Below are 25,824 nucleotides of genomic sequence, written 5' to 3'. Positions count from 1 at the left end.
AGCATCTGCACTGAAGCTCTCTTAGCCTCTTTGACTTTATGGCTTCACCAAGGGCAAGTCCTGCCTGGCCAATCTAGTGGCCTTCTGTGATGGAGTGACTACATCAGTGGACAAGGGAAGAGCTATGGGTATCGTCTATCTGGACTTCTGTAAGGCCGTTGACATGGTCCCCCATGGTCTAAACTGGGGAGATACGGATTTGATGGGTGGACTCTTCGGTGGAGAAGGAACTGGCTGGATGGTCACATCCAGAGGGTAGTGGTCAATGGCTCAATGTCCAGATGGAGATCAGTGATGAGTGGTGTCCCTCAAGAGTCTGTACTGGGACCAGTGCTGTTTGATGTCTTCATCAATGACAAAGACAGTGGGATCAAGTGCACCCTCAGCAAGTTTGCAGATGACACCAAGCTGAGCGGTGAAGTTGACACACCAGAAGGATGGGATGTCATCCAGAGACACCTGGACAAGCTGTAGAGGTTGGCCTGTGAGAACCTCATGAGGTTCAACAAGGCCAAGTGCAAGGTCCTGCACCTGGGTTGGGGCAACCTCCGGTATCAATACAGGCTGGGGGATGAAGAGATTGAGAGCAGCCCTGTGGAGAAGGACACCTGGGGGTATTGGTGAACAAAAAGCTAGACATGAGCCAACAGTGTGCGCCTGCAGTCCAGAAGGCCAACCGTATCCTGGGCTGCATCAAAAAAAGCATTGCCTTTGCCAGTAATCCAGTTGGGGACAAATATTTGAAGTTAATGGGGTCCTATCTTCATGTTAATGTAGATAGCGACATATTTTAGCTGGGTTCCCTGTTGCAGTTGGTGGGGTTTTGTAGACCCCAAAGCACAGGTTGCTAGCTTGAGCATATAGCCTCAGTTGCTGACTTTTAAGGACTACTTCTAATGAGGCTTTTTTGAGTAGTAACTTAGCACAGATATGTTAAGCACTTTGTTAATTTAAAGTCTTATTTTGGTGCATGGGAGATATCGTTTCTTTCCCACTGGGTATAAGCTAATAGAAGATCTGTGGTCCTTCCTCTTGGTTATAGAATAACTTTGGACACGAGGCAGCAGTAATCAGGAGCTGACTAGAAATAGCTCAGCAACAAACCAAAGTTAGAATACTTCTGCTGCTGCCTTAGCCAAAAGGATTACATTTGGACTACTAGAATAAGAATAATCTTTCCCGACATCTACAAACACATGCCAGGATACCATGTTTAAGAGAGGAAAATGGCTATTTCCCTGGAGAAACAGTTCATATGGCTGTCATCAGTGGTTGGGTTCATAGTCATAACATGTTTACACACAGGAATAAAACATACCTTTATATTACTTTTTATTTTGCTTTCTTAAAATGTGAATTAAGCTAAAATGTTACTTTCCATCATTAAAAAAGTGTTTTTGTGCCATATAAATCAGTAAAGTAATACCTATTTCTGAAAAGCTAGGTTGGTTTTCATCATTTAAGGACCTACCTGTGTATAGATAATACTCATGGCAATATTGCTTAGTTACTTTTGGTATCCTGATCACTGTCTTTCTGTCTAGTTGCTATTCTCTGTCTGAGAAATGCTATATATATAATATATATTAATACAACAATTGTGTATATTGTTTAGCTCTTATGGTCTTTCAAGGTAAGATGTGCTTTTTATGACATAAAAACATGATAATTTTTAACACCTTGGAATTATTTCCCCTGCCCAATTTAATTGAACCATGATGTTCACATGCTTTTCTCTAGCTTGGTGTGCAAGCTTAATACAAGGACAACTATCCTGGCAGCAACAAACCCAAAAGGCCATTATGACCCTAATGAGTCTGTCTCTGTCAACATAGCTCTTGGCAGTCCCCTGTTGAGCAGATTTGACCTGGTCTTAGTATTGTTAGATACAAAGAATGAGGAATGGGACCGCATCATTTCCTCCTTCATCTTGCAAAATAAAGGTAAGAGTACTCTTTTTAAATTATAAGGTGGTTTTGATTTGATTTTGTTTTTTTAATTTCCCCACCTTTCAGTTTAGTTTGTTGTTCTTGAGTCTTTCATATTAATCAGAGTTGCCATTTTTGCTACAGTAGTTCCTGGTGGTATGGTTGTTTTTCAAGTAGGAGTAAGAGAGAGATCACCAATTAATTAATAGGGGTGAGCTAAGAACACTATACTTTTACTCTATGATCCTTTACAAGAGATTTCAGCCCAGACTGCTCAGTAAGTTGATAATTTCCATCCTGCGCCTTTACCTTGCTTGATGTGCAGATCTTACACACCATGCAATTGTACATGCTGTTAATAGGAAACTTAGACAAAACTAATCTGAGCTACGTGTGCTGCAGGGCTCAAAGAGTGAGCAACAGTGTTCCCTGTGAGGCATTCTGTGCTCTGGGAATAGGGAAGGCAGTGTGATTTGATTTTAACCAGCCCCTTCTCCATCCACTGCAGGAACATGGCTGTGATCCCCATTAGGGAAGACATGGTTAGAGGAAACTTCCTCAGCTAGCTTCCTTCCCTTCCCAAAATGTTTCCCTGCAAACAGGTAGGGCAGGTAGGTTTTGGCTCCTACAAAGTAGATGAAATGGCCAGAGGCAGTACCTACATTCATGTAGCATTTTACATTTTAAGGAATACTAGAACACATTGTACTGACTCTACCCTGGTGGGCAGTGAGTTTTACAGCAGTTCTGTTGAAATTACTGGAGGTTTTACTGTGGATTTTGACAGGGGAGGGACTGGACAGTGTCTAAAATTCCACACTGGAAGCTGACCGAGTGCTTGAAAACTAGCATACGGACAACCCAGTATGCCCCAAAAATATAGTAACGTGTCCTGTATAGTCACTTGTCTATTTAACAGGAATTCTTAGGAAAAAGCTTAACGTCTGTTGTAAAATTACTGACTAGGCAGTTGTTATTCAGGTTGCCCAAGCAAATCAGAAAAGCTGTGGAGCATGGAAAAGATGAAAACCTACTTCTGCCTTATAAAAAGTATACAGCCAAAACTGTCTGATGAGAGCAACCTGATCCTTGTACGCTACTATCAAATGCAGCGTCAAAGCGACTGCAGAAATGCTGCCCGAACTACCATTCGCTTATTAGAAAGTTTGATACGCCTCGCAGAAGGTAAGGCTGCGGCAATTTTATTTTTAGGCTAACAATTAACCTTTATAAAATGAATAGATCAGGAGTGTAATTATAGCCAGTAAGCAGAGTAGCAGATTTTCCAGAGAGGTAGGGATAGGTGATTCTTGTATTGCTTTTTCTTTCTAATCTAAAGAGGCTTGGGGTTGGAGATTTTGAATGTGGGAAAGGATGTTATATTGAGATTATCAAAATCAGTTTTCATTTTGCCATTCTGACACCCATAATAAAAACTCAAACCACTGGAAGAAATCACATATGAGAGAAAAATCTCAGAAGTTGTGTGTCTTTATGAAAAGCAGTCTCAGGATTTATTTTATTTCATTTGAGTCCTAGGTTGCCATCCTACTCAGCTTGAGGAAAGGTGTCAAGTATTTGCTTCTATCCTGAAATTAATATAACATCAAAAATAACAAATTCTTGTTTCTTTAATTATCAGTAATCAAGTCTGTATTTTGCAATAGGACTTCAACATTTCCAACTCTGAGTTCAAACCATATTTCATTTGTAAGAACAAAACCAAAGGAACCAGTAGGCCTCTGTCTTAACATGATTTTATTTTATAAAGCAGCATATCAAATATTTTTAGGATGAACTTAAAAGAATGTACTGTATTTTTGAACAACAAACATAAATGGTCTTTATGTTTTTATATGCCAGTCAGCAATGTAGTGCTTCCTGCATCAGATGTTTATATTATGTCCTCCATTTTGGGGGAAAACTTTTTTAGATTAAAGACATTCCTAACTTTTAGGGTTCCACATGTTATTTTCACATTTGGTGTTTCTTCCATTCTTATGTGTTCACATGATTGGGGCTTTTAGTAGCATTTTGTTCTTTCAAAGTATTATACAGATGGTATTAATTAACCTGCCTTTCTCTTGCTGGAAAAGAACTCTCTGTGTTTCCATGGCCAATTAGGAGGAGAGCTTCCTGTGGAAAATTATATGCATTATATCCATTTACAAAAATCAGTTTTGTTTTGCTGACTTAAGAAAGGGAAGGAAGAAAAAAAAATAAAGCTATTGTAGAGAAAAGCATATTAAATAATATATTAAATTTGTGACACAGACCAGTTAGAGAATATAAAATCTTTCCTGACCTGTGATGAAAATTAAACTTATTTTTTTATTATTTTAAAATAATAAAATACTTATTTTAAAGTAATTTTTTACTTTATGGGGATACCACATACCTATGTAGATAGGGATGTTTCATATCACACTCTTTGTTGTGATATCCAGCACTTCACATTTTTTAACTCTAGCATTTTAAGCAACTTCATTCGAACTGTCACTGTAATCCAGAAGTCACATTACATCCTTTACTAGTAAAACTAAGCCTTCCAATTCCTGTTGAAATTGACACTAAAATCAAAAGGATTAGATTCATATTTAAGTTAGACCCATGCACAATTGTTTGAAGAGCTGAAGAAATTTGAATACCCTGTCCCTTCTAGTACAAAAGAAAAATGCTTTTTGACTTTGGTAACACTTGCTTTCAATGCGCATTTATTTTTGACAGCTCATGCCAGGTTGATGTTTAGAGATACTGTGACTTTGGAAGATGCTGTAACTGTGGTATCAGTGATGGAATCTTCTATGCAGGTATGGTTTATTGCTGCCATTGCAATTGCTGCAGTAGCACATTTAAGGGATTCATTTTATCATGTAGATACGTGCCAGCTCCCTTTATCTCTTTGGAGGGGGTTTCATGGACTCATGGAAAGTAGGTCTTCAGAGACCTTGACAAGTCATTTTTAGTCCGCCTTGATTATTAAAACTCTTAAACAGAGATTATACCGAAAAATCTGGATTGGTGATAAAGGCCTGGTACCTTTTTTTATAGCCTTTTCAGTCTAAGTGAAGTTTTGGCATGCTATTGACTTTTGGTAATCTACATTTTAAAGACCTTTTTAGCCAGAAATTGTGTCTATATCCTGTGTTTAATAGCCTCTGATGAGTTTTTCTTCCATAATGTTACCTTGTTACTCATTAACTGGGTATGAGAGAACCAAATCATTTTTTGAGCAAGATTCAAAGAGTTACCAAGACCTACACTTCATTTTGCCATTAGATCATTCTAAAATACGTTGGTGGTGATACAGAAACTCAGAACTTTTGTTGCCGTACACTCAAAATTGTGCATTCCAGTTACCACATGTATCTGTGTAATGTTTCTATGTAAAAAGGCATTGAAAAAATGCGGAAGCCTAGGTTTCAGATTACTGTACATTATTAGGATGTTGAATATAAAGAAAAAGTAACACATTTAGAATTAATGAAAGGAATGTGATCTGATACAGGCTTGTTTTTATGTGAAAAATAATACAGACACTGTTACTTCAGATAGAATATTTTTAAGGGAAGTAAACCTTCATGCTTTGCAGTAGAAAAAAATTACCATAACCAGATTATCCAAAGTGTTATGCATGGGGATTTTTAGCACGTCTGAAATATTTGGTTTTGGCTCTGTCAGAGATGGTGTATTCCACTGCACAGATGACTGGTCTGATCCAAAATGGCATTTCCTATGTTTCTGTATAGGTTGATATGAATATATTCAAATTTAAACAATTTTATATAGTGCCCATTAGCTCAATGGACCTTAAAGACCTTTGCAGGAGTAGATATGCTTCTTTTTCAGAGATAAAGCTCTTCAGGATAGACGCACAGTCACATATGGCAGGTAGGCACTTGTGATCCCCCTTGTTCTTTCAATGAGGGTTGAGAGACTAATTGCAGTTTCTGCCATGGATAGTCTACTGCACAGTGTTGCAAATGGAATTTGTCTCAAAAATACTACAGGGCCTGACCTCATTAACTAGCAAAAGATTATTTTGCTGTCTGCTGCAATTCATCTTGCACTGTTTTGAAGAGCTCAGCTTTTCAATGACAGCACTGCATCTAAGTTAAAATAAGAAGCTGTACCAATATATCCAGTTGAAACAGCAGAAGATATCACATAAGTATTCGTTAACTGTAATTAAACCTGTAATTAACTAGATTTGGAATTTCATGGGATGGTGTTTTCTAAGCAATGTGGATTTGGATATAAGAAATCTGAAATACTAATTTTTTTTTTCATGAAGGTCAAAAGGTGGAATGTATGTAAATAATAATAATGAATGTGTATTGTCATCTGCATAACTCCATCAGCATGAATAAATATGAGAGAATTGTTTTAACTGTTGGTCACTTTTTTCATTTTTATACAGCCCTGCCTTCAAGGGCTGCAGTTTGCATAACAAGCATCTATCTAGTTAGAGTCAGGGAGAAATTTGCCTGAATTATGACTGCAGGGCGCTACCTGGGAGTAGTTGGTATGCTCATCGTATTTGCTCCACTCTTCACTTCTTATAAGCAAGTAGGCAAATGTGTTCATTTTTGCTAGGAATCTGCAAATTTGAGATCTGCTATTTAAGGCCAAATTTTACTTTCCTCCGAGAAAGTATAAATGAATCACTGAAACAGTTTCTTTTTGAAGGAAGTGATTTATTTGTTTTATTAAAAAAAATAGAAGTAACGTGCAAAAGATTATTTTCAGAAATTGATTCCTCCTCTAGAAAAAGATTATGTATAGATACATCCTGTGTTTCCTGCCTAACTGTCATTCTGTAGAATGAAGTTGTAAGTGGGGAAGTGCCAGTGTCATTCTTGAAGGACTGGCTGCCACCTTTCAGCTCAGCAAACTCTGTCTTCAACATTGTCTTTGCAACTTCTATAAAAAGCATATTCTTGCCAGTATAAAATCAAAGGTCACAGTTCTCAGGTCAGTGTTCAGTTATTTCTTGTGACCCCTCTTGGGAAGGAGGACTGTCGTATTTTCATCACCAACCTAGTTTACTGGGGTCTTTTGTTTGTTTTGTCTGCTAATTCACCCTTACTTTTCTCTTTCCTTCTTTGTCTTTGTGAGCGTATTCTAAACCCCTTGGCTTGATCTTTTCTTTGCCTCGTTTCCTCTTTGTTAACGTTGTCTCCCTCCTTCTATTGGTCGTGTTTTCATCCTTATTTTATTCCCTTTCCAACCACTGTCCTTTTACTCCCTTTTTACATTTTGTCTTCCCATCCTTAGGCACTTTTACACCCTTCCTTTCTGCTAACTTTCCCTGTAATACTTTCTTTTTTCCCTCTCTGCTCTAGATCCTCTGCCCTCAGTTCCACAGCATGTGGATTTGTCATATGGCTACCTTCTTCTCAAAATGATATCTTAATGGGGCAAATATCTCAGAGACATAAGCACAGCACAGAAATAAAACTCCGCAGATATCTTAAATTCAGTCACATCCCACTTAGAACTTTACACACACACACACACACACGAACATTTAAAAGAAACTCATTGTGATACCCGAGTAAAGCACTGAAAAGTCAGTAAAGGCAAGACATAATTGTACCCCTTGAGCACTTATCTCAGGATATAAAATCATGTATTCCTTTTTTTTCCATTGGATCCTTAGGTCACAGGTTGACAGTACTCAAGCCAAAAGTAACTATCCTTTTCAGTGTTTTGCTCAATGTTTTATTACCTACTGTTCTAAGGTAGAATTCTCAATTTCTTCATGTGTTTTTCTGTGGAATTCGTTTCTGGCATATTTGAGTATTTCAGAAACACCAATTCACTCATCTTCACATGGTCCTTGTGAAGTGATAGGTCGGTGCCACTCCTCTTCTATGATCTGGAGCTGAATTATGCACGATCCAGAAGAAATTTTCCACTGGAGCATACCTCATGAGAGATGGTTAGGACCCCAGTTTCAGAGTGGTAGCACTTTGAGTGTTTGAGCTCCCTTCCTGTTGACTGCAGTTTCCTTCTGTGCACACACCACATCAAGCTCCTAGTTACGATTCACTGCCTTTCAAAACCTTTGCTTAACTGGCTCTTTCTGAATCTCAAGAACTGGAACTTACCGTCAGAGAGAGAATTTAGTTCTCCTTGGCTGCTTTTAACTGTCCTAGCCAAGAGACTGGACTTTCTTTTCTACTGTCCCTCCCTCCTTAACCATGAACCTGCCAGTTCTTGAAACAAATATGGCAGAAGGGTTCTACAACAGCCTTTTCCGTGGCTACAGACTAATGCTTATGTGTGGAACAGATCTATCACGTTCCTGAAGCGATCTGCCAAAAAACCCCAAGTGTTAACTTCAATGGGATGCATTAATGGTGGCATGGACAGCCTTAGCTGTAGCACTGTGGAGTTTTAGAGGGCTTTAATTAGCCACCAGAATGATGTTTTTTCAATGCAATTTGTTTTTTAATACAAAATTTTATCATTTCAAGATGGAAGAACCAGAAATTGCCACAAATGAAAATGTGAGGTCCATGTGATGCCATATGTAGCAATCTGTGGTTCTAGAGACTCTGTTGACTGTTGCTATTCTGTTGACTATTGCTCTCATGGCACGTGGTGTGCATCTTGTTCATTAGTTGTATTGAGCTTTATAGATTAGACAGGAGTGGTAAATGGTAGCCAATCTGTGACAAAATAGGTGGTTTGTCAGGTTTGTGCTGTGGGTTTCTTTTTTTTTTTTCCAAAGAGCAATTGACTACAGAGCTATTCTAGATTATTTGTTGTGGTACAAATCACTTTGTGCAGATGCAGTGTTCCAAATAAAAACTACTTCATTTCTCACAAGGCACAGCAAAATTGTCCCAGATTAAAATCTCTTGCTCTCTGAAATTATTCCTGAATAGTTACTTATTCTTAAAGAGCTATTCAGAAATATTTTTGCTGGTCAATTTACCCTGTGTTGACAAGCCTGTATGAAGGCCTTCCTTCCTTAATACAACACCCAGGTCTTCCCATTTAAATAATTAAGCAAAGCTAATGAAAACTTTCAGCAATCAGAACTTCTTCAGTTATAAAAGTGTCTCACGTGGGCAGAATTTTTACAAGGTATTTGGAAAACTTCCTTAATCCTAATCTCTATTTTTAGTAATGATGTTCTCAAGCCTTAAGTGGACTCTCCATTTCTTGTATAAATAAAAGTTGGACTAGGTGATCCCTGAGGTCCCTTCCAACCTGTGATTCTGTGAAATAAAAATAAACCAGTATGAGCGAACTGCAGGCTTGATCATATAATTGCTTTATGTGTGTGAGCAACATTGCCTGTGTGAGCAGACCTAGTAGGATTATTTATGAATACAGTTAGTTAGTAAATATTTGCTACTTTAAGCTTTAAAATATCTAAGGGAGAATTTTGTATAAAATGGTCTCTGCTGTTTAAATTGGGTGCTGAATAATAAAGAAAGCTTCCTAATTTTTTTTATCCTTTTGGTGACATAGGGGGGTGCACTTCTGGGAGGCATCAATGCCTTACACACCTCATTTCCAGAAAATCCAATGGCACAGTACCGAACACAGTGTGAACTCATATTGGAGCGACTGGAGCTGCAAGATCTTCTGCACAAAGAGCTACAAAGACTTGACAGGTTATAATGTGCAGAGTAACAAAATAATTCAATAGTGAAAAAGAGTTGTTTGGCAATATCTGGAGAGAGTCTAAAAATAGAATCTGACTTTGGGAGGAGACTTGTTCTTCAGAGGACATGGATAAGCAGGGAGGTTGTTTTAAAGTAGCACTCTGAAATCATCATCTGATCGTTTCTCTCTCTGGGTTATGAAATTTACAAAGAATTTAAGAGCATTTTAATCAGTTCCCAAGTCATATCTCAGTTCTATGCTCACATACATTTTAGTGGAGTTTCTTAGGGTCAAAATGCCAGATTCTGTATCTGAGCAAATAACCTTATATAAGCTTTTGTTACTTGCTTGGCAAAATACAGCATATCTGCTTCATATTTTTTAAGCCTTCTTTGTGTTGGGCTTGTCAGGATTCTTCCCTTTCTGTTATTGGAAAACATAAGCCTGAATCAAAGTTCTGTTGTTTTGGATGATTTTTCTTTTTTACATGCTGGAATTTTCACTGTCTCTTCTCTAGTTTTCAGCTCCCTTCAATAGTCTTTGGAAAGTCTATTTGCTGTTATTAATAGAAAACTTCTAATGTACTAAGGCTGAGGGGAAAACACTAAGATTGGAAGGAAATAAAATACAAAAAAATAACATTTGTTTCCTAAAATGAGGTTAGGCTCTAAAGAAACTCATACTTTCTTATTGTTAAAGGAAGATAAAAGATTAATGTTATCAAACCTAATGGAATAAGAACAGCTGGGAAAATACACTTTTTCCTTCAAATATTTTTCAGACTTATTTTGTAACTTCTAGCGAGGACATCTTAAATAACCACAGAGGCAATAAAAGCAGATGAAAGTGGGATATCTCCAGCAGACAGCAAAAGCTAATTTTAAAACAGAGGTATTCGTAAGGGATCATAGAAATGTAGGATGGGATGGGAGATCAAATACAAAGACAGGGTCAGGTCTGTGCTTGACCTTCCTGGCAGGGGCTTGTGTTATCTGCTCCAAAGGCCGTCTAATGAAGAGGATTTTCCATTGCCATTGGGTAGTCTTCCATTATTGCTCCATCCTAATGCTCATAAAGGTTTTCCCAGTATCGCACTGAATCCTCTGTGCTGCAAATTAAGCTGATTTCTTCTTCCCCGCCTCTTAAGGAGCTTAGAGAATATTAAATGAATGTCCTCTTTAAAACAACCTATTCTGTATTAGAAGACTTGTCTCATGCATGCCCCCTAAACTATATTTCAATAAAACAAGCATTTATCTTTCAGCCCTTCTTATGAGTCAGATAATTTCTGCTGCTTTCCATCAAAATTTTAATAATAAGCATATTTGTAAATAATTATAATAATGATTCTAAAAGATACATGTCAATATAATGTTTTCTCATATAGCAGAGGAACTGTTTATAATGCATAGGAATCATTTCACCTACACTAATGCAGTCACTTTGGGGATAGAATGTGGCTGCTTTTCACTCACCGTTAGAATCGCTATTTAGCGAGAAGTAGCATGCTACCTCCCTTGGAAATTATATGTTTAGGTACAACAGACAGAATATCAGCTATACTGAGATTGGAGGGAACCCTCATTCTAGCACCTCTGTTGTTCTGGAGGGCCTTGAGAATAGTGACAGCCACGGATAGTGATAATTAAGTTTTTTAGGTGATCTGAGATGCTTTCACTCTGTTGTGGAGTTCTTGACATGTTGGGTCCATAGTGATTGTGAGAGAAAACCACCAGCAACCCTTATTCCAAGTAACATCTAGATTTTCCATTCTGATAACTTGTTTGAGGCTTTGCCTTGCTCAGGATAAAATCTAATAAGGTTCCTGTTCTAGAAGATACACTTAGAGAATATGTAATCCCTAAGGGATTCTAGCAATGGCTGTAAGTAGTGCAAAGCTCTTTGTCTGGGCATTTGGGGTATTTTTAGTTTCCCAAGGAAATTAAGTTTAGGTGGTTGCTTTCTCTGTCCATCTGCCTATCTTCTGCTGGGGACAGTAAATTCTGCCACTTACTGTAGAGGGTGCTGAAAGATCACAGACTGCAACACCAGCATTTGGAGCTATATGTGAAACTTGGTAATGCAGTTTTGTGACCTACATTATTTGTAGCTTTTCACCATTCATACATATTAAGCATCACTAATGCAATAAAGAAAGAAAGAAAAAAAGAAAAATAAATTACTATTGCTTGGTTTGTTTTTTTTTTATTCCATAGATTACAAAAGGAAAATTCATGCCAGCTGCAGCCTGAAGAGACAAGTTTCAGTACTACTACAAGATGCTTGAGCAAGGATGCATTTGGGTGGTCAAAGCAAATGTCTCAGTCAGAACCTTCAGATCAACAGGAGAATAACTCCAGGCCACAGCCTTCTTTGCTCAAAGGCAGCTGTGAAGGGGATATACAGCTAGAAACCGTACGCAAACTGGCATATGGTAATAACAAAAATACAAAACACTTGATTAAACATAGTGAGAGGGGTGATGATGGCAGCCTGGCATGGTTTGACAGCCTGGAAGAGACCAACCCCGATGCTGAAGAAACTTTTCAGAAAAAGTCTCCAGTGCCCAAGATATCTCCAAATAATTTGGTTTCAAAAACACTGTGTAAAACATCCTGTTCTGAAGAAAGAAGTGCTTCGATACCAGGGAAGGGGGGTGGAATGAAAGAGTCACTAGCAACAGTGAATCTACGTGCTCCTTTGGAACAGGACAGAGTTTCCAAGATAAGCCGGAAAAGGACAGAAGAACACAACTGTTTTTCTTTAGAATCAAGTATTCAAGACGCAGCATCACCAAGTGCTAGTGTGCAGGATTCAGTTATTACACAACGAGTTTCTAAAAGGTGTCAGAGACTGCACACAGAGAAATCACGTGGATTCTTTACAAGTACACAGGACCCTGAGGCAAAGGCCCTTCCTTCCGTATCACCTGCGCCTGGCCTGCCTGATCTTTCAAGTGATGCAGATTCTGTGCTAGGGGAGGAAAAGAACAGTGTATCTGTAGCAGCAAAAACTGCAACAATTTCCATGAGAAAACGCAGTAAAGGTCAAGCAGTGAAGGAAACAAAGGTAGTAAGTTCCCCTGAGCCAGAAATCCTTGACAGTGAAAATCCTCCAGCAGCTAAACTAGCTAAATTTTCTTTCAGACCAAGGACAAAACTTGATTCTTCAGAGAAGAAAAATGAAGAATTTTCTCTTTTTCAGAATGAAAATATTTCTAAGCTTGGAGAGCAGCTCCAGGGTGGGCAGCTGCCAGAAGAATGCTGCCCCTCTGAGAAATCCAGGATGGCATTGAGTCGCTTAGGAAAAAGTAGTTCGGAAAAACGATCAATTGATAATAAAGGGAGAGAAGAGCAACAGAGTCAGCCCTTAGGAAGAGAGATGAGAGGAAGCGCAACAATATGCTCTGATGTCAGCTTTGATGCCGTGTCATCTCCATCCACTGAAAAGAAAAGGGAGGGAGAGGCGAAGCTTGGTGGCCCAAGCACAGGGAAGGTACGCTCCAGCACATTAGCCAAACTGTCAACATTCTCCTTTGCATCTCGTCCTCAGTCAAAATTGGAAACCTCCCGTACCATTAAGACTGACACTCACAAGGAAAGCCATAGTCCATTGCTGAAGGTGCATGTGAGCCATCCTAGCAGAAGGAAGAGTTTTGCATTGGGAAACGCTAGTAAAGCCAGTGTGGTCACACAGAAATCTCTCTTCTCGATAGCAGAGCTAGATGATGCTACATTAGATTTTGATTGGGATGAAGAGGTTAGGAAAAATCCAAGCATGTAACTTGTATATACCTCCAAATTACTAAATGTACAGTTCTTCTGAATCTCCATCCTTCTATGGATTGTATCTGTAGTTTACAAAGCATTTAAAAATAATCATCCTGGACCTCCGTTGATACCGACGAACATACTTTCTTTAAGGGCCGTATGCTTTACATCAGCTAAGGACTGTGTATACTGCAGGTCTGACGGGGCTTTTCGTTTTCTAAGCCTTCCCAAGGCTACTTGTATTAGGTGACTGTTTTGATTGACCTGATGTAACCTGAAGACTTGTATGGTTATGATCATATATCCAGAGTATAGTGAATCTTGCAGAAGAGCACGCTTAACTGACTGTTATCCTTTATTTCATGTAACAGTTAGAACTATATGTGATTCAGATTGTCCTTCCAAATGACTGTGCCGCTTTAGAAAAATTATGATGCTAAAGCTATGTCATTGTGTTTTGTTCATCTATATATGCTGTTTGTCTGAGGGTAGTTAGCTGTATTGTGATTTATCATCATGCTGGGGTAAGTATTTCTGTATTATCAGTATCATGACAATTTTGCTGGATCTCTCATTACTCTGCTCCTTGTCACATTGCTGATGCTGAAGATGTGGATCAAGAGCTTTTTGCTTCTGGTTTGTTTGTTTTTTTTTCATTTCAATTTTAAATACACTGGTTCAGGCATCTGTGTCTGTATTCTGGGTCATTTTATCAAAACCTAACTCTGTAATACACATACAGTTCTTCACTGCAGAGAGAACAATTTCAGGTGATTGAATGGGAGTCCTCAGTAACCAGGGTAACTTTAATGCAGGCATTAAGCCCTGGCGTACAAGCTACACTTCAAACCTAGCAGCATGGTGGAGAGCTGCCCTAGTGTAGCTGGGTCCTGACTCAGATACTGTTTACCTGACTGTTTTAATTGTGATTAGAGTTCTACTGCATCTGGTACGCAGTTCATCTTCTGTAGCATGCTGCATCCTATGTCATTCACTTGTCTAATGGGAAATTAATCTACTAATGCATTACATGTTTACAGAGAAAGGTAAGCCTTAAATTTCTTTCAGTGACTTGCCTGGCATGTTTCTTGTGTATCTGAATTCTCCACAGAATATTCTTGTTATTACCTGCAAGGTGAACAGAGAATGGAGTGGTTGCTTAGAGCACAGTAAATCCTTTGAGAGGCTTGCTAGGACAAAGAAAATCTGATTGTCTCTTGATTTGCTTAAATTTAGAGGTAGCTCCCTTGAAACCAGGTGAGTTAAAATACTGTAAGATTTCAGAGAGTGAGGGAGTGTGAGGCCCTGAGTGTGAGGTGTGATACAGTGAAATCACAAGGACAGTAATTGTGGTATTTGGCTTACTGTTAAGCATTTGGGAAGATGTCAGAAACATTACTGTCCAGACTGATTGTGTGGTAGTTCCTCCACTGGAAACATGACATCAGTCAAAAGAAGTGGGATTTATCCACCTCCCTCCCAGAGCACAGAGCCACCCCTTCCTGTTCCTTCTCACAAAGACCTACGCCAGGGTGAGGGTGACCTGCACTCATGGTCCTAATGCCTGTGAAAATCAGGCCTTTCCTACAGAATGCTGTGTCTACACCGATACTGGAGAAGGGTCCAGTTTCCTGGACCTATTAACATTCCTGGAGCTATTAGCATTTATGATGGTCTTCCTACTTGACTTTTCACAGGCCAGCTAAAGGCATAGTTTTTCATCACCACTGGAGCTGCCTCAGCCCCTTCCGCGGTGATCTCAGTTACATTCAGAAATGCTCCTTGGGAGCTGTTTTGTTTGATGGATGTTCCTAGCTGGCCAGTGCAAAGCCAGAACATAGCTACTGGATCCCCATAGTCAAGCACCACAAGCTTTTTTTACCATGCAAAATTATAAAAAAAATTAGTCAAGAGAAATTTCATCCACCTGTGCTGGAAGTATTGTTTTATTCATCACTTCCTAACTGATCAGTAGCTAGGGCCTCGTCTAATGTAATTTGCTATGTAAAGTTATGTGATGAGCTGCTCCCAAGAACTGCAGGACCTTTTCCTAAATATTCTTTTGTGGGAGGCTGGTTGACTTTCTTCCCTCTGCGCAGTGGAAATCAGAACTCTCTTGAAATCAGCGGAGCCATAGTGGCACAAAATTGGAGTGAAAGGCAAGCTCAGAATTTCCTTCATGTTCTCCATGCTTATGCTGTGTTTGAGAAAGTTCTGGGTTTTATATTCTGCTTGTTTTAAAGCTGTTGCACTGTAAGATCTGCCTGAGTGCCAGGGAAACTGCACAGCGAAGCAAAGCAGCCGTGTTTCAGGGAAGCTGAAGGGCCAGGTAATGCAGACAGCTGACCTACTAATGAAACACGCAAAGTCTCATGAAGCAAGGGAATGCCCAGTTAGCAACAACTGTCAGAACGGGGCACTCACTGTTCCTGTGGTGTCGTAGATCACTGCAGCTGAGTAAATGGAAGATAACTAAACCAAGTTTATTTTTTCATGGATGAAAAATGTTTCCTCTGATCCAGTAAAACTCAGCCTAGAATACTGAGGTACTGGATGTCCCACAGCTTTTCCAGTCATACAGTACTAATCATATTTGTGGCCCAGGTCAGCAGTTTGGCTGGTAAAATACTGCTAGATCCTTTTCTTTTTTTTAATTATTAATCTGTTTTGAATGGAAATCCACTGTTTAACTGTTCTTTTAAAGCACAGCTCTTTTAAAGCAGAGCCATGAACAAGCTGGCAACTTGCTGGAGAGTGGATCTCTTAGGATAGGCTACCTGATGTGCCTAGTGCCTGGTGGACTCAACCAGTTCCACATACTGCCGGACCTTGGGATACATCCTTTCGTTGCCTTAGAACAGTGCAACCGAGCAAGGTATGTGTATTGCGATATCTGAGCTTGGGGGAGGCTAAGTGTATGAGCTCTTCTGCAGGCTTGCTGCAATTCCCCGACAACAAGAGGAAGGTTGCAGCCGCTTCCATTGCAGCAGGCCTAGAAAGGGCCCCGATGCTTAGCAGGGAAAAAAAGGAGGAAGGATAAAGAAATACTGCAGCATCTGAGCTCCTGCTTAACGTGGACAAATTAGCCCACTTAAACCAAAGTTTTCACTAATGAGTGCAAACTCTCTACATTCATTCTTTAATGGGAACCATTTGTAAGGCCTGATTTGCAGGTGTCCTGAGTACTTAACAGCTGAAGCTTCAAGCAATGAGACATGTAAGGTGCAGTGTAATTGCAATTCTGCTCTGTCTTCACCTCTCTCATATTCTTGGTTGTGAAGTGGCCCCTTCAAGACGAAATGGTAGTGAGTGGTCTCACTTAAGATACCCTGTGTTCTGGGGGTAGAAAAAGCAAGAAAGTGATATAGGTTCACTCCCCTTCTTGCTGAGGACATCTGAGAACCTAAGACCTCCCACATTTTAGCACCTGTCTTTACTGATTGCAAGTCAAGCTTGCATCCCTCAAAACAATACCTTTGAGCACATCAGGACAAATTTGATAATGCCTGGAGACTTTTCTAGCTCAGTGAAGGCATTTTAATTGTATACAGAGATACACAGCCCTGAAAAGAGCATGGCTGGGTTGCTTTCTACCACTCAGGTGTATTTTAAGTATCTAGATCCAAACACGTACTGTAGAATTCAGGCAGAGTGAATTGTCTCATTCTATGTAGTGTCTTAATGGTTAATAATTTTTGAGGGATAATATGTTAGATAGTGTATCAGTAGAACAAAAGCTATCTCTTCAGATTGCCCGGATTAGAAGTTGTCAGTGTATTACTTTATGAAATGAAACTATGCTTCTTTACTAAGCAGAGGTTTCTGAGATCTGAGGGATCTGCTTCTCCCTTTCGTATAACATGAGAAATGGGGTGAAAGCCAAAAGGAATCAGGGAAGGGTACTGCAAGCTCTGGTCCCTCTGAGGTCACTCTGCTTAGAAGGCCACTGGGGCCAACTTTGTTCCCCAGTTAGAAGCAAAGGAGGGGAAGCACAGGGACATTCTGTTCAGCTTGCAGAAAGGCCCATCTTTTCTGTATTAGCAAAAAACCCCCACTGTTTTTCTTTCAAACTCTGCCTGCAAAAAGGTCCCAGTCACCCAAGTGTGTTGAGTGAGTAACCAAAGAATAAATTTGGAAGAGCAGATACCACTGAGATCTTTCTTTCCTGTACCGGACCAGTTGAAATACTACTGTTGTGGTATTGCTTCTGATTCATAGCATGAATTCAGAGCATTCAAGGTAAATGAGAAGCACGCAGTAATAAGAAAATGATACCTGCTGCTGATTGACTCTCTCTCACCGTTGCCATTGCTACAGAACCCGTTTATCAGTCCTTGGCATGGAACATAGCTAACTTCTTTCCCTTTTTAAACCAACTTCCCCTATAAACAGGCACATGTTTTAATGTTTTTTGCATGCTACAATAGTCCAATGATGGGAAGATTTAATCCATTATGGCAGTGACAGTCTGCTGGGCTAACCTACGGATGAATTTCCTCTGCGAGTACTTTGTGCAGTCAATGGGCAGATGAGTCACTTCCTGCCAGCCTGCCTTCCTGGCCAGGCACCGAGCCATTATCTCCTGCATGTTTTAACACTTGCTTCTCTGAGTTTATGATCCAAGAATATAAAAACATGTCCAACGTGTCTTCTCAGGGTGACTAGATACAAATATATATGTTAAATCAGTTATTACTGTTGAATACGCTAGTTTTTTATTAAGCTATGTTTTATCTTTATGAATATGGTTCATTAAACGTGTATATATATGTTGCTGTCTTAAAACCCAGTTGAACTAAACCTTAGAAGTCACTGGTTCTAGCTGGCTGTTGATCAGGTCCTCATTTGTGAGCAGCAGTGAAATGCTGTTGTTAGATATTCAGTGGCCAGACTCCACTGCCTTGCTTGAAACCAGATCACGTCATGCCAGCATGGGACAAGATCACGGTTTTACTGGCAGCCGTCCCATAGTAGTGTTCTCCTGGATGGCCTGTGCAGACATGCTGATGAGTCAAAGGGAGGTGGAAAGCAAAAAGCCCAACAATTATATTTTTCTATTGTTTGATTATATTTTTGTGTAAAAAAAATGCTTCATCATAATTCTTGTAATCCTCCTGCATGGTACTTTTGCTGGGGAAGGCACAGCCTTGGCTGGTAGAAGACCAGACTTAAGTGAGGCCCACGCTTCTCCAAATTAGGAGTCCAGGTAGGATATTCTAGACTGCCATGAGGTTGCTCCCTCTTTGCCAGTACTTGGGAAGGGAGAGCTGTGAGTAATCGTTCTCTGTGGTTACGTACATCACTGGTTACTCTCCTCACTTCTTTCCTAGCTGAAAAATCCTGCTGAAAGAGGCTTCCCAGGGAGCCTTCCTCTCCACTCCCCGTTTATAGAAACAGGCTATCAGCCATGCCAGGGCTTATTTTCTGAGTTAGATGCTGTTGACAGCAGTCTTCAGAAGGTGAAGGCAAACTAAAAAGCTGTGCCCGGTTGTACAGCCACAGGTTATTTCCAAATCTCTATTGGTGTCTTTACCTGTTGTTGTTTTCTTTTAATTTCTTTATTTTTTTAAATCTTTTTAGTGATGTTTTAGTTTCACCTTAGTTCATCTCTTCCTTTATTACCTCACTTGCCAATGAGTCTCCGCATGCTACATACAGCAATCTAGTATTTGTCACCCGTTAGCTGTAGGCTTCGCTGCAAAAGTGACATTTAAGACAAACAGTACAATCCATAGACGTTTATGTGAAACTTCCCTGAAATGAAAAGGCAGTGTGGCAGAAAGGAGCTCATTTTTCTATCCCATTTTCTTCTAATGTTTTTAACCTCTTAAACAGTTACACTATTAAGTTACACTTAATAATCAGTTCCAATCCTTCACAGTCACCTGAAATTCGTCCTAGAGACAACAGGATGTGTGGGTATTTGTTTTCTTTCAAGATCTTGCAGCACTTACAACTACAAAGCTGTGGTTCATGGCCTTCTTGTAGTCCAACCTTGCTGGAGACCATTGGCAATGCTTTATCAGATGTGGCCTGTGACTGCCCCCCTGGTCCCTCACCCTCCCCTTGAGGCACCTCCTCACCTCCTTCCCTTCCTCACAGACCCTTGTTGCCTTCTTTCTCTGCAACTTGGGACTGTTGTCACTGCCTGGTCCTGCAATGTCAGTGCAGCTCTCGTCAAAACTGCCCTGGGAAGCATTGCCCATCGTAAGGCACTTGTGAGATGGGTACCTTGTTCTTAATCTTGTAAAACAACTTATAAAAGGAAGCGCTTGCCATGTAAGCATCTTACAAAACCAGCCTTCAGTTCTTCCTAGCGTTTTGAAATTTTTAGACATGACACAGAAAAAGCAGCGGAAGACAAACTGAAGATGGGAGTACGTGCCATGTGTATCAGCTACTCTGCTAACACATTCCTGTGCTGGCTGCCAGCTAGTCTTACTCCAGTTTATATGCTGCTTTTCCTTCTAAATAACCAGTAGGCAGAAAACATCCTACACGGCTGAGTTTGCTTGTTGCTCATGCTGTTCTCAGGACAGTAGTTTAAATGTTATGATTCTTACCAGATACATAGATTAACGTGTTAAATATCGCAACGCGATGTGCACCCGGATTACAACCCCAAGTGAACTAAAGCCAAGGGCAAGGCAAAGTCAACATAAACTGAACTGAAACTTCTAATTAGTGGATTCAATGTGAACAGATCTCCCAAGTGAGGACATATAAAATCACATTCTAGAGGGAGTGTATTTATTGATGGGAAGATGAGGTAAACAAAGTATTAAGTGCTCTGTATTTCATGTGAATGAGGCAATAGCTTCATTAATAATGAATGCTAATTATGTCATCTCCCTTAGGTATCTGGTATGCCTTCGCTTATCAATACTTTCCTTCCTGGTAGACAGAAGAATGTTAATAGTTCCAGGGAATAACGTTGTCTTTTACTGGGTAAAGAGCACAGCTATTTCAGAGAAGACTATGAAAATATGTTTCTTATCAAGCATGATTATTCCGAATATGTGTAATTACAGATGCACACAAAATTATACATGCAATTGTATAACTGTATATACACAATAATATATGCATTACAAATGCATATTGTGTAATAATGCAAACATTATTGTACAAATAAAATATGTTACTGCAATGCAACTTAGGAAGAGATATCCTTCGGAGCAATGACTTTTCAATCAGTAACATTTTCTAACTTGAACTTAGTGGTCATGAGATAGTAACAATAAGATAGTAACAAATAGATAGTAATAAAAAGGCAAGAGAAGTGTGTGTGTCACCAAAGTCTCCAACAGAAAAGCTCATACAAACAAAACCTATGTTGCTACGATTGCTCACAAGGTGTTTGGCATCTTCTGAATAGCAGATACCACGTTACAAATCACCCTGTTGCTACCACCAACATTATAACGCTGTACTCCCTGGCAACTGAAAGCAGGGGTGAAGAACAGTGGGAGCTGCAAGTTCCCAGATGTAGTTGTCTTCCACGTTCAGCAGCATCCTTATGTTGTTCATCTTCACTGCCAAATACTAGGTGAGCGCACCACAGATTTCCAGAAATGTTACTTGCCTTTGTCCTGAAGTGTTTTCCTTCTCCATTCAAGGTGCCTTCTTGCCACAAGCCATTGTTCATCTGTCACAACAAAACATCCCACAGAAGAGAAGCAACACCTCTGACCCTTCAGCTTGAGAGACACTAGGCAGCAACCTGAGCAGCTGCACCTGCAGTTCTGCTTCTATCCCACCTGGTCTGGAAGCAATGGTCTGGTTCAAGGAAGCATGCAGCTTCACTCCCACTCTACACTACTAGTAGGACAGCAGCTTTACTCCAGTCCCACTTTCATGGAGATGTGGAGGTGTAAAAATGCCTGTCTTTGAATGCAAAGGTGTCTACACACTAGATTTTTTAAGAAGGTCTTTCAGGTCACAGACTGACCTCAGAAACAGAAGGCCAGCTGCTAGGAGAGAGCGCTACCCACTAACAGCTCCGAAATTCAACGCGGTGAGCAGCCCGCAGTGGAGAGGAGCCCAAAGCAATGCGGGATGCCAGTTGACGTAGCCACTCACGCGTCAGCGTAAGCGTTAAATGATGTGCTCCAGCCCGATCCGTGGGTCTAGTTCACACTGCACTGTCAAGTAAGCAGGCGCGCGCAGATGTGTGCTGAGGACTGTGGCAGGGCAGCCTCACTGAGGCTGGCACTCTTTTCTCAGCCATAGACGCTGTGCTTAGGCAAGCAGCCTCAGCTGTCAGCAACACCTAGAGCCGATCATGGCCACGGGAAACCTCAGAAATATTAAACACGAAGGCTAAAAACTAGAGGAAATGCTGAGAGTCACCTAGTCCACTTTTGTATTCAGAGGTAGGATAAACCCTCCCTAAACTATGGCAAGTTAAGTTTTTTTGGTAAAAAATACTTTTTATTGTGTCTGGTTTACAGTTTCTGAATATTTATGACTGACAGCTCCGCTCTACTCTATAGCTAGCGATTAACAGCATCACCGAAAGACCTTTTCCTTGTTTAAATAAATTGCAAAGACCCAAGCCAAAATAGTTTTAAATATACCATAAAATGTTAGGAAGACTGAAAACTTTAAAGTCACTAGTGGGTCATTCTGGTTTCTGCAAGAACCAGGAGGAGTATTTCCAGTGACTTTAGTGGGATAATTTTCTAACGACCTTCACAAGATTCGGCTCAGCGGCATATATTTATGGGTCCATTATCCAGTTATCAATATTCAGAACTAAGTAGCCTTCTAATTTTTTGAAAGAAACCTTTTATCCAAGGAAACTGGAACTAAAAATATGCTGTTCTCTCACTGAACACAGAGAAAATATAAGGGGTTTTTTTTCTATATTAGTGATTAAAAAATGTAAATGAAATTGTTCAAAAGTTGAAAGTTAAAATTCCATCTCTAATCACCTCTTAGTGGTGTCACTGGAATTATGATATAATCTAATATAATCATTAGATTTTAAATGATCTTACTCTGTTAAGTGCTATCTTGATTTAATCAGCTGTTCCTGTAATAAATTGTGGCTCTCCCATTAGTGTTTTATCAGCTTCATTGAGGGCTGTATACCTCCACCATCAAATTTTTTTATAGGCTACAATTCGATGTGCAGCCTTCAGGTTGGTTGGAATTTATTGCAGTTTAACTGCAAAACCAGTGGGTTAGCTACAAGAAAACCGGTAGAAAAGTTCTAGAATCTATTTTCAGACCCCTTTAATCCATTCAGAAAATACTTGAGCATAATGAAATTTTACCTTTTAAGGTTAAAGCTATTTGATATTAAGCGCAACAGAAGTTGGAGTAGAAAGCTATAATTCTTGCGGGGGAGATTGTTGCATACAGAGCAAAAGCCTGTCCCAGAAAGGCTCGAGTGTCAGGTTTGATCCCATGCACTTTGGAGGCTATTCTGCAAACTCACCTTTAATGACATGCTTGCTGCAAGGCAACAGGAGATGAGCCGCTGCCTTTCAAAATGGATAGGTTCCTTTTAATCTCCTAGAGATTAAAGAATCCAAATTAAAGAGAATTTGGATTAACAACCCTAAAGTTATAAGCAACGTACGCCAATTGATACAACCCCGCCTGAGCTCTCTTTGAAGGTAATGAAGGCAATGGAACTTGAGCAATACCTTGGACGTACACTGTTTCTGAGGTCTGACTGTGTTCTCTCTCACTTGTTTGGTTGTTTTTTAACACGTGCACCCGAAATACCAATGTGATCGTGTCGTGTGGCACACTGAGCCTTGCTACAGGTCAGAACAGTAAACTCTGGAACTCCCTAGTGCCATTTACATACATAACAGTAAGGCAATATTCTGAGTAAAAATGAGGGAAGTTCTAGGCCACGTAACACTTAAATAAGCTGTACAAAGGATGAGTATAAAAACCTATAACTGATTTCTTGGTTGTGTGCGCTTGGGCTATTCCACGCAGCATTTCCACAGTGTCTTCTTCAGGTTTTACTTTTTTATACTTGGTGAGGCAGACCCTAACACATATTAAAGTAGTCACATACCACGAGTGCACACATATTAGGAATCCATGGAAGAATGGAGTGATAGGGGCGTACACATTTGCAAGTCCTGAAACTAAACTTAGAAGAAGAAACCTTTTCTCTCCTTGTTAGAGGAACGTCAGATTTTTCTCCAATGTAATATCAAATATCAGACACATGCTCTGATAAGCAATGTACTAACTTTTTTTTTTTAGTACAACAATACATGAAATTAATTGTTTAAGTGATAACGAGCAGTCGGAGAGAAGGGAAAGCAGTTGTGAGCGAAAGTTGATGTCAAACCAGCAGAGGGAGCCCCAAAATTTGAATATATTTTTTTTTGCAGCTAGAAACGACCTTGGGAGCTGACTGTCGTAAAAAATACTCGTCAGTCACTGAACACGGTGGCTGCCTGCGCTGCTTCTTCCCTGGTCCCAGGAATCACAACAGCAAAATGAGGTCACATTTCTTTGGGTAGGAGTTCTCTCCTGACATGCTTGAAATATAATTGAAAATGTCTTTGTAGTACCATTGTTTGTTGGAAGAAATAATGGCAGTGTAATTGTAAGATCTTGTGCTTACCAAAAGCTATGCTAAATTCTTTCTTAATATCTTACATGTCTGCACTGCTGCCTTTATTACCTGAATCCATTGCATTTAACAGTAAGCCATGATGAAGAGCCAGACTGTGACATTAAATGCTCTTTTCCAAACTAAGACAGATGATATCCCACCAGAGTGCCCTGGCCTGGGTCACAGCATGTTTTCTCACTTTTAGAATTAGTTCCAACATGATGGGTGCCAGGACACTGAAGGGACATGGAGCGCGGAGTCAGCTGTGGAGTGCTTTCTTCATGACCAGGGCAGCAAACATGATATGCCCCAGGAGCTCTCCTGGCATGGGCTCACAAAGACCTGGACCTGGCCTTACACCTCCCTCAGCTCTGGGTGAGCCACTGTCCAGGCCAAGGACAAATGTTACTGGAAATCATGTCACTGTCGACATCTCAGACTGAAAACCAGCATGGTTGTGGAATGAGCTGGTCAGGCGCTCTCCAGATCTCTCTGCTAAATGTAATCATGGACTGCTTCTACCTTTCATTATTTCTCTCAGCAAAAGGAACTGGTGAGAAGTTGAATACCCTCTCAGCGCAATGTATTATCACTGAGAGCTGCACAATCGAAAGTTTCTTGTCAGCAGTGTCCAAAGCAGGGATGGCTTTGGTACCTCTCATCCCTTCCTCAATAACATGCTTATGCATTAGCATAAGCATTAAGCTGATTAACATTAACTTAATTGCTAGCAAACTGGGTTTGAGCTGAACGCCCTTGAAGACTCTTTCTTCCTGAGTATTATTGTGAGAGACTTTGTCTTTGCCTGTGAAACAGGAAAAAAATGCTTTATTTTAATTTTCTGTTACTGATAGCAACACACAAATCTTTCTGAATTACAAACACATAAACATACAGCTTTGACCAGTACTATAACACCAGTAATTATCAATATCTGCTAAAAAGACCTTTTGGAGATTTCTCTCTCTTCTGTTTCTCTGATCTTTAGAGTGTGTCGTGGTTTAACCGCAGCCGGCAACTCAGCCCCACACAGGCGCTCGCTCACTCCTTCCTGGTGGGAGGGGGAGAGAATCAGAAGGGTGAAAGTGAGAAAACTCATGGGTTGAAATAAAGACAGTTTAAGAGATAAAGCAAAAGCCGCTCACACAAACAAAGCAAAACAAGGAATTTATTCACTCCTTCCCATGGGCAGGCAGGTGTTCAGCCATCTCCAGGAAAGCTGGGCTCCATCACATGTAATGGTTACTTGGGAAGACAAATGCCATCGCTCCGAACATCACCCCCTTCTTTCTTCTTCCCCTGGCTTTGTATGCTGAGCATGATGTCACATGGTGTGGGATGTCCCGTTGGTCAGTTTGGGTCAGCTGTCCTGGCTGTGCCCCCTCCCAGCTTCTTGTGCACCCGGCAGAGCTTGGGGAGCTGAAAAAGTCCTTGACTAGTGTAAGCACTACTTAGCAACAACTAAAACATCTGTGTGTTATCAACATTATTCTCATCCTAAATCCAAAACACAGCACTGTGCCAGCTACTATGAAGAAAATTAACTCTATCCCAGCTGAAACCAGGACAGAGTCCCTGTATCATATGCATTTACTAACCCCCTTCTTCCCAATTAGGACAGTAGTAACATGCTTTCTGTAGCTGGTGACATTTGCATTTCTTTACTCCTGGTTTCTGATGAATTATCTACCATTCCCCAGTTTTTTCCAAGGGCCCATAAATGTTTCGACTAAGGAAACTGTTATTTAACCCTCATGCTTCCCTGCCTTTCAAATGCTGTTTGGTGGGTGATTAAAACTTCACAGAATTCAGCCACCTTGCTCCCTCTCTCCTTTATCTAACATTCCTGGTAGTGATGACAGTCAACTCATCAGCAAGACTGGTTTTGGACCTATGGGATTTGGGG

At 40.2% G+C, this 25,824-nt stretch overlaps 1 protein-coding gene and 1 long non-coding RNA gene across 3 annotated transcripts in view; both read left to right on the top strand.

Annotated features, from left to right (window-relative positions):
* MCM9 (minichromosome maintenance 9 homologous recombination repair factor) overlaps window positions 1-14,009 on the top strand; it is a 57,323-nt gene extending 43,314 nt beyond the window's left edge. For both annotated transcript variants that reach the window (XM_075087518.1, XM_075087517.1), the window contains exons 9-13: window positions 1,741-1,943; window positions 2,910-3,113; window positions 4,656-4,738; window positions 9,417-9,562; window positions 11,771-14,009. In XM_075087518.1, coding sequence (XP_074943619.1) covers window positions 1,741-1,943; window positions 2,910-3,113; window positions 4,656-4,738; window positions 9,417-9,562; window positions 11,771-13,337 — 2,203 coding nt within the window. In that variant the 3' untranslated portion in view covers window positions 13,338-14,009. The remainder of the gene's footprint in view (window positions 1-1,740; window positions 1,944-2,909; window positions 3,114-4,655; window positions 4,739-9,416; window positions 9,563-11,770) is intronic.
* Window positions 14,010-23,696: 9,687 nt separating this feature from the next.
* Window positions 23,697-24,833, top strand: LOC142055760 (uncharacterized). The gene is made up of 2 exons (XR_012660033.1): window positions 23,697-23,819; window positions 24,124-24,833. It is a non-coding gene; the product is annotated as an uncharacterized LOC142055760 (long non-coding RNA).
* Window positions 24,834-25,824: the final 991 nt, after the last annotated feature.

Source organism: Phalacrocorax aristotelis, chromosome 3, assembly GCF_949628215.1.
Source record: "Phalacrocorax aristotelis chromosome 3, bGulAri2.1, whole genome shotgun sequence".
Classification (NCBI taxonomy): Eukaryota; Metazoa; Chordata; class Aves; order Suliformes; family Phalacrocoracidae; genus Phalacrocorax; species Phalacrocorax aristotelis.
The sequence above is the reverse complement of the archived record's forward strand: the minus strand, read 5'-3'. Positions and strand labels throughout refer to the sequence as shown.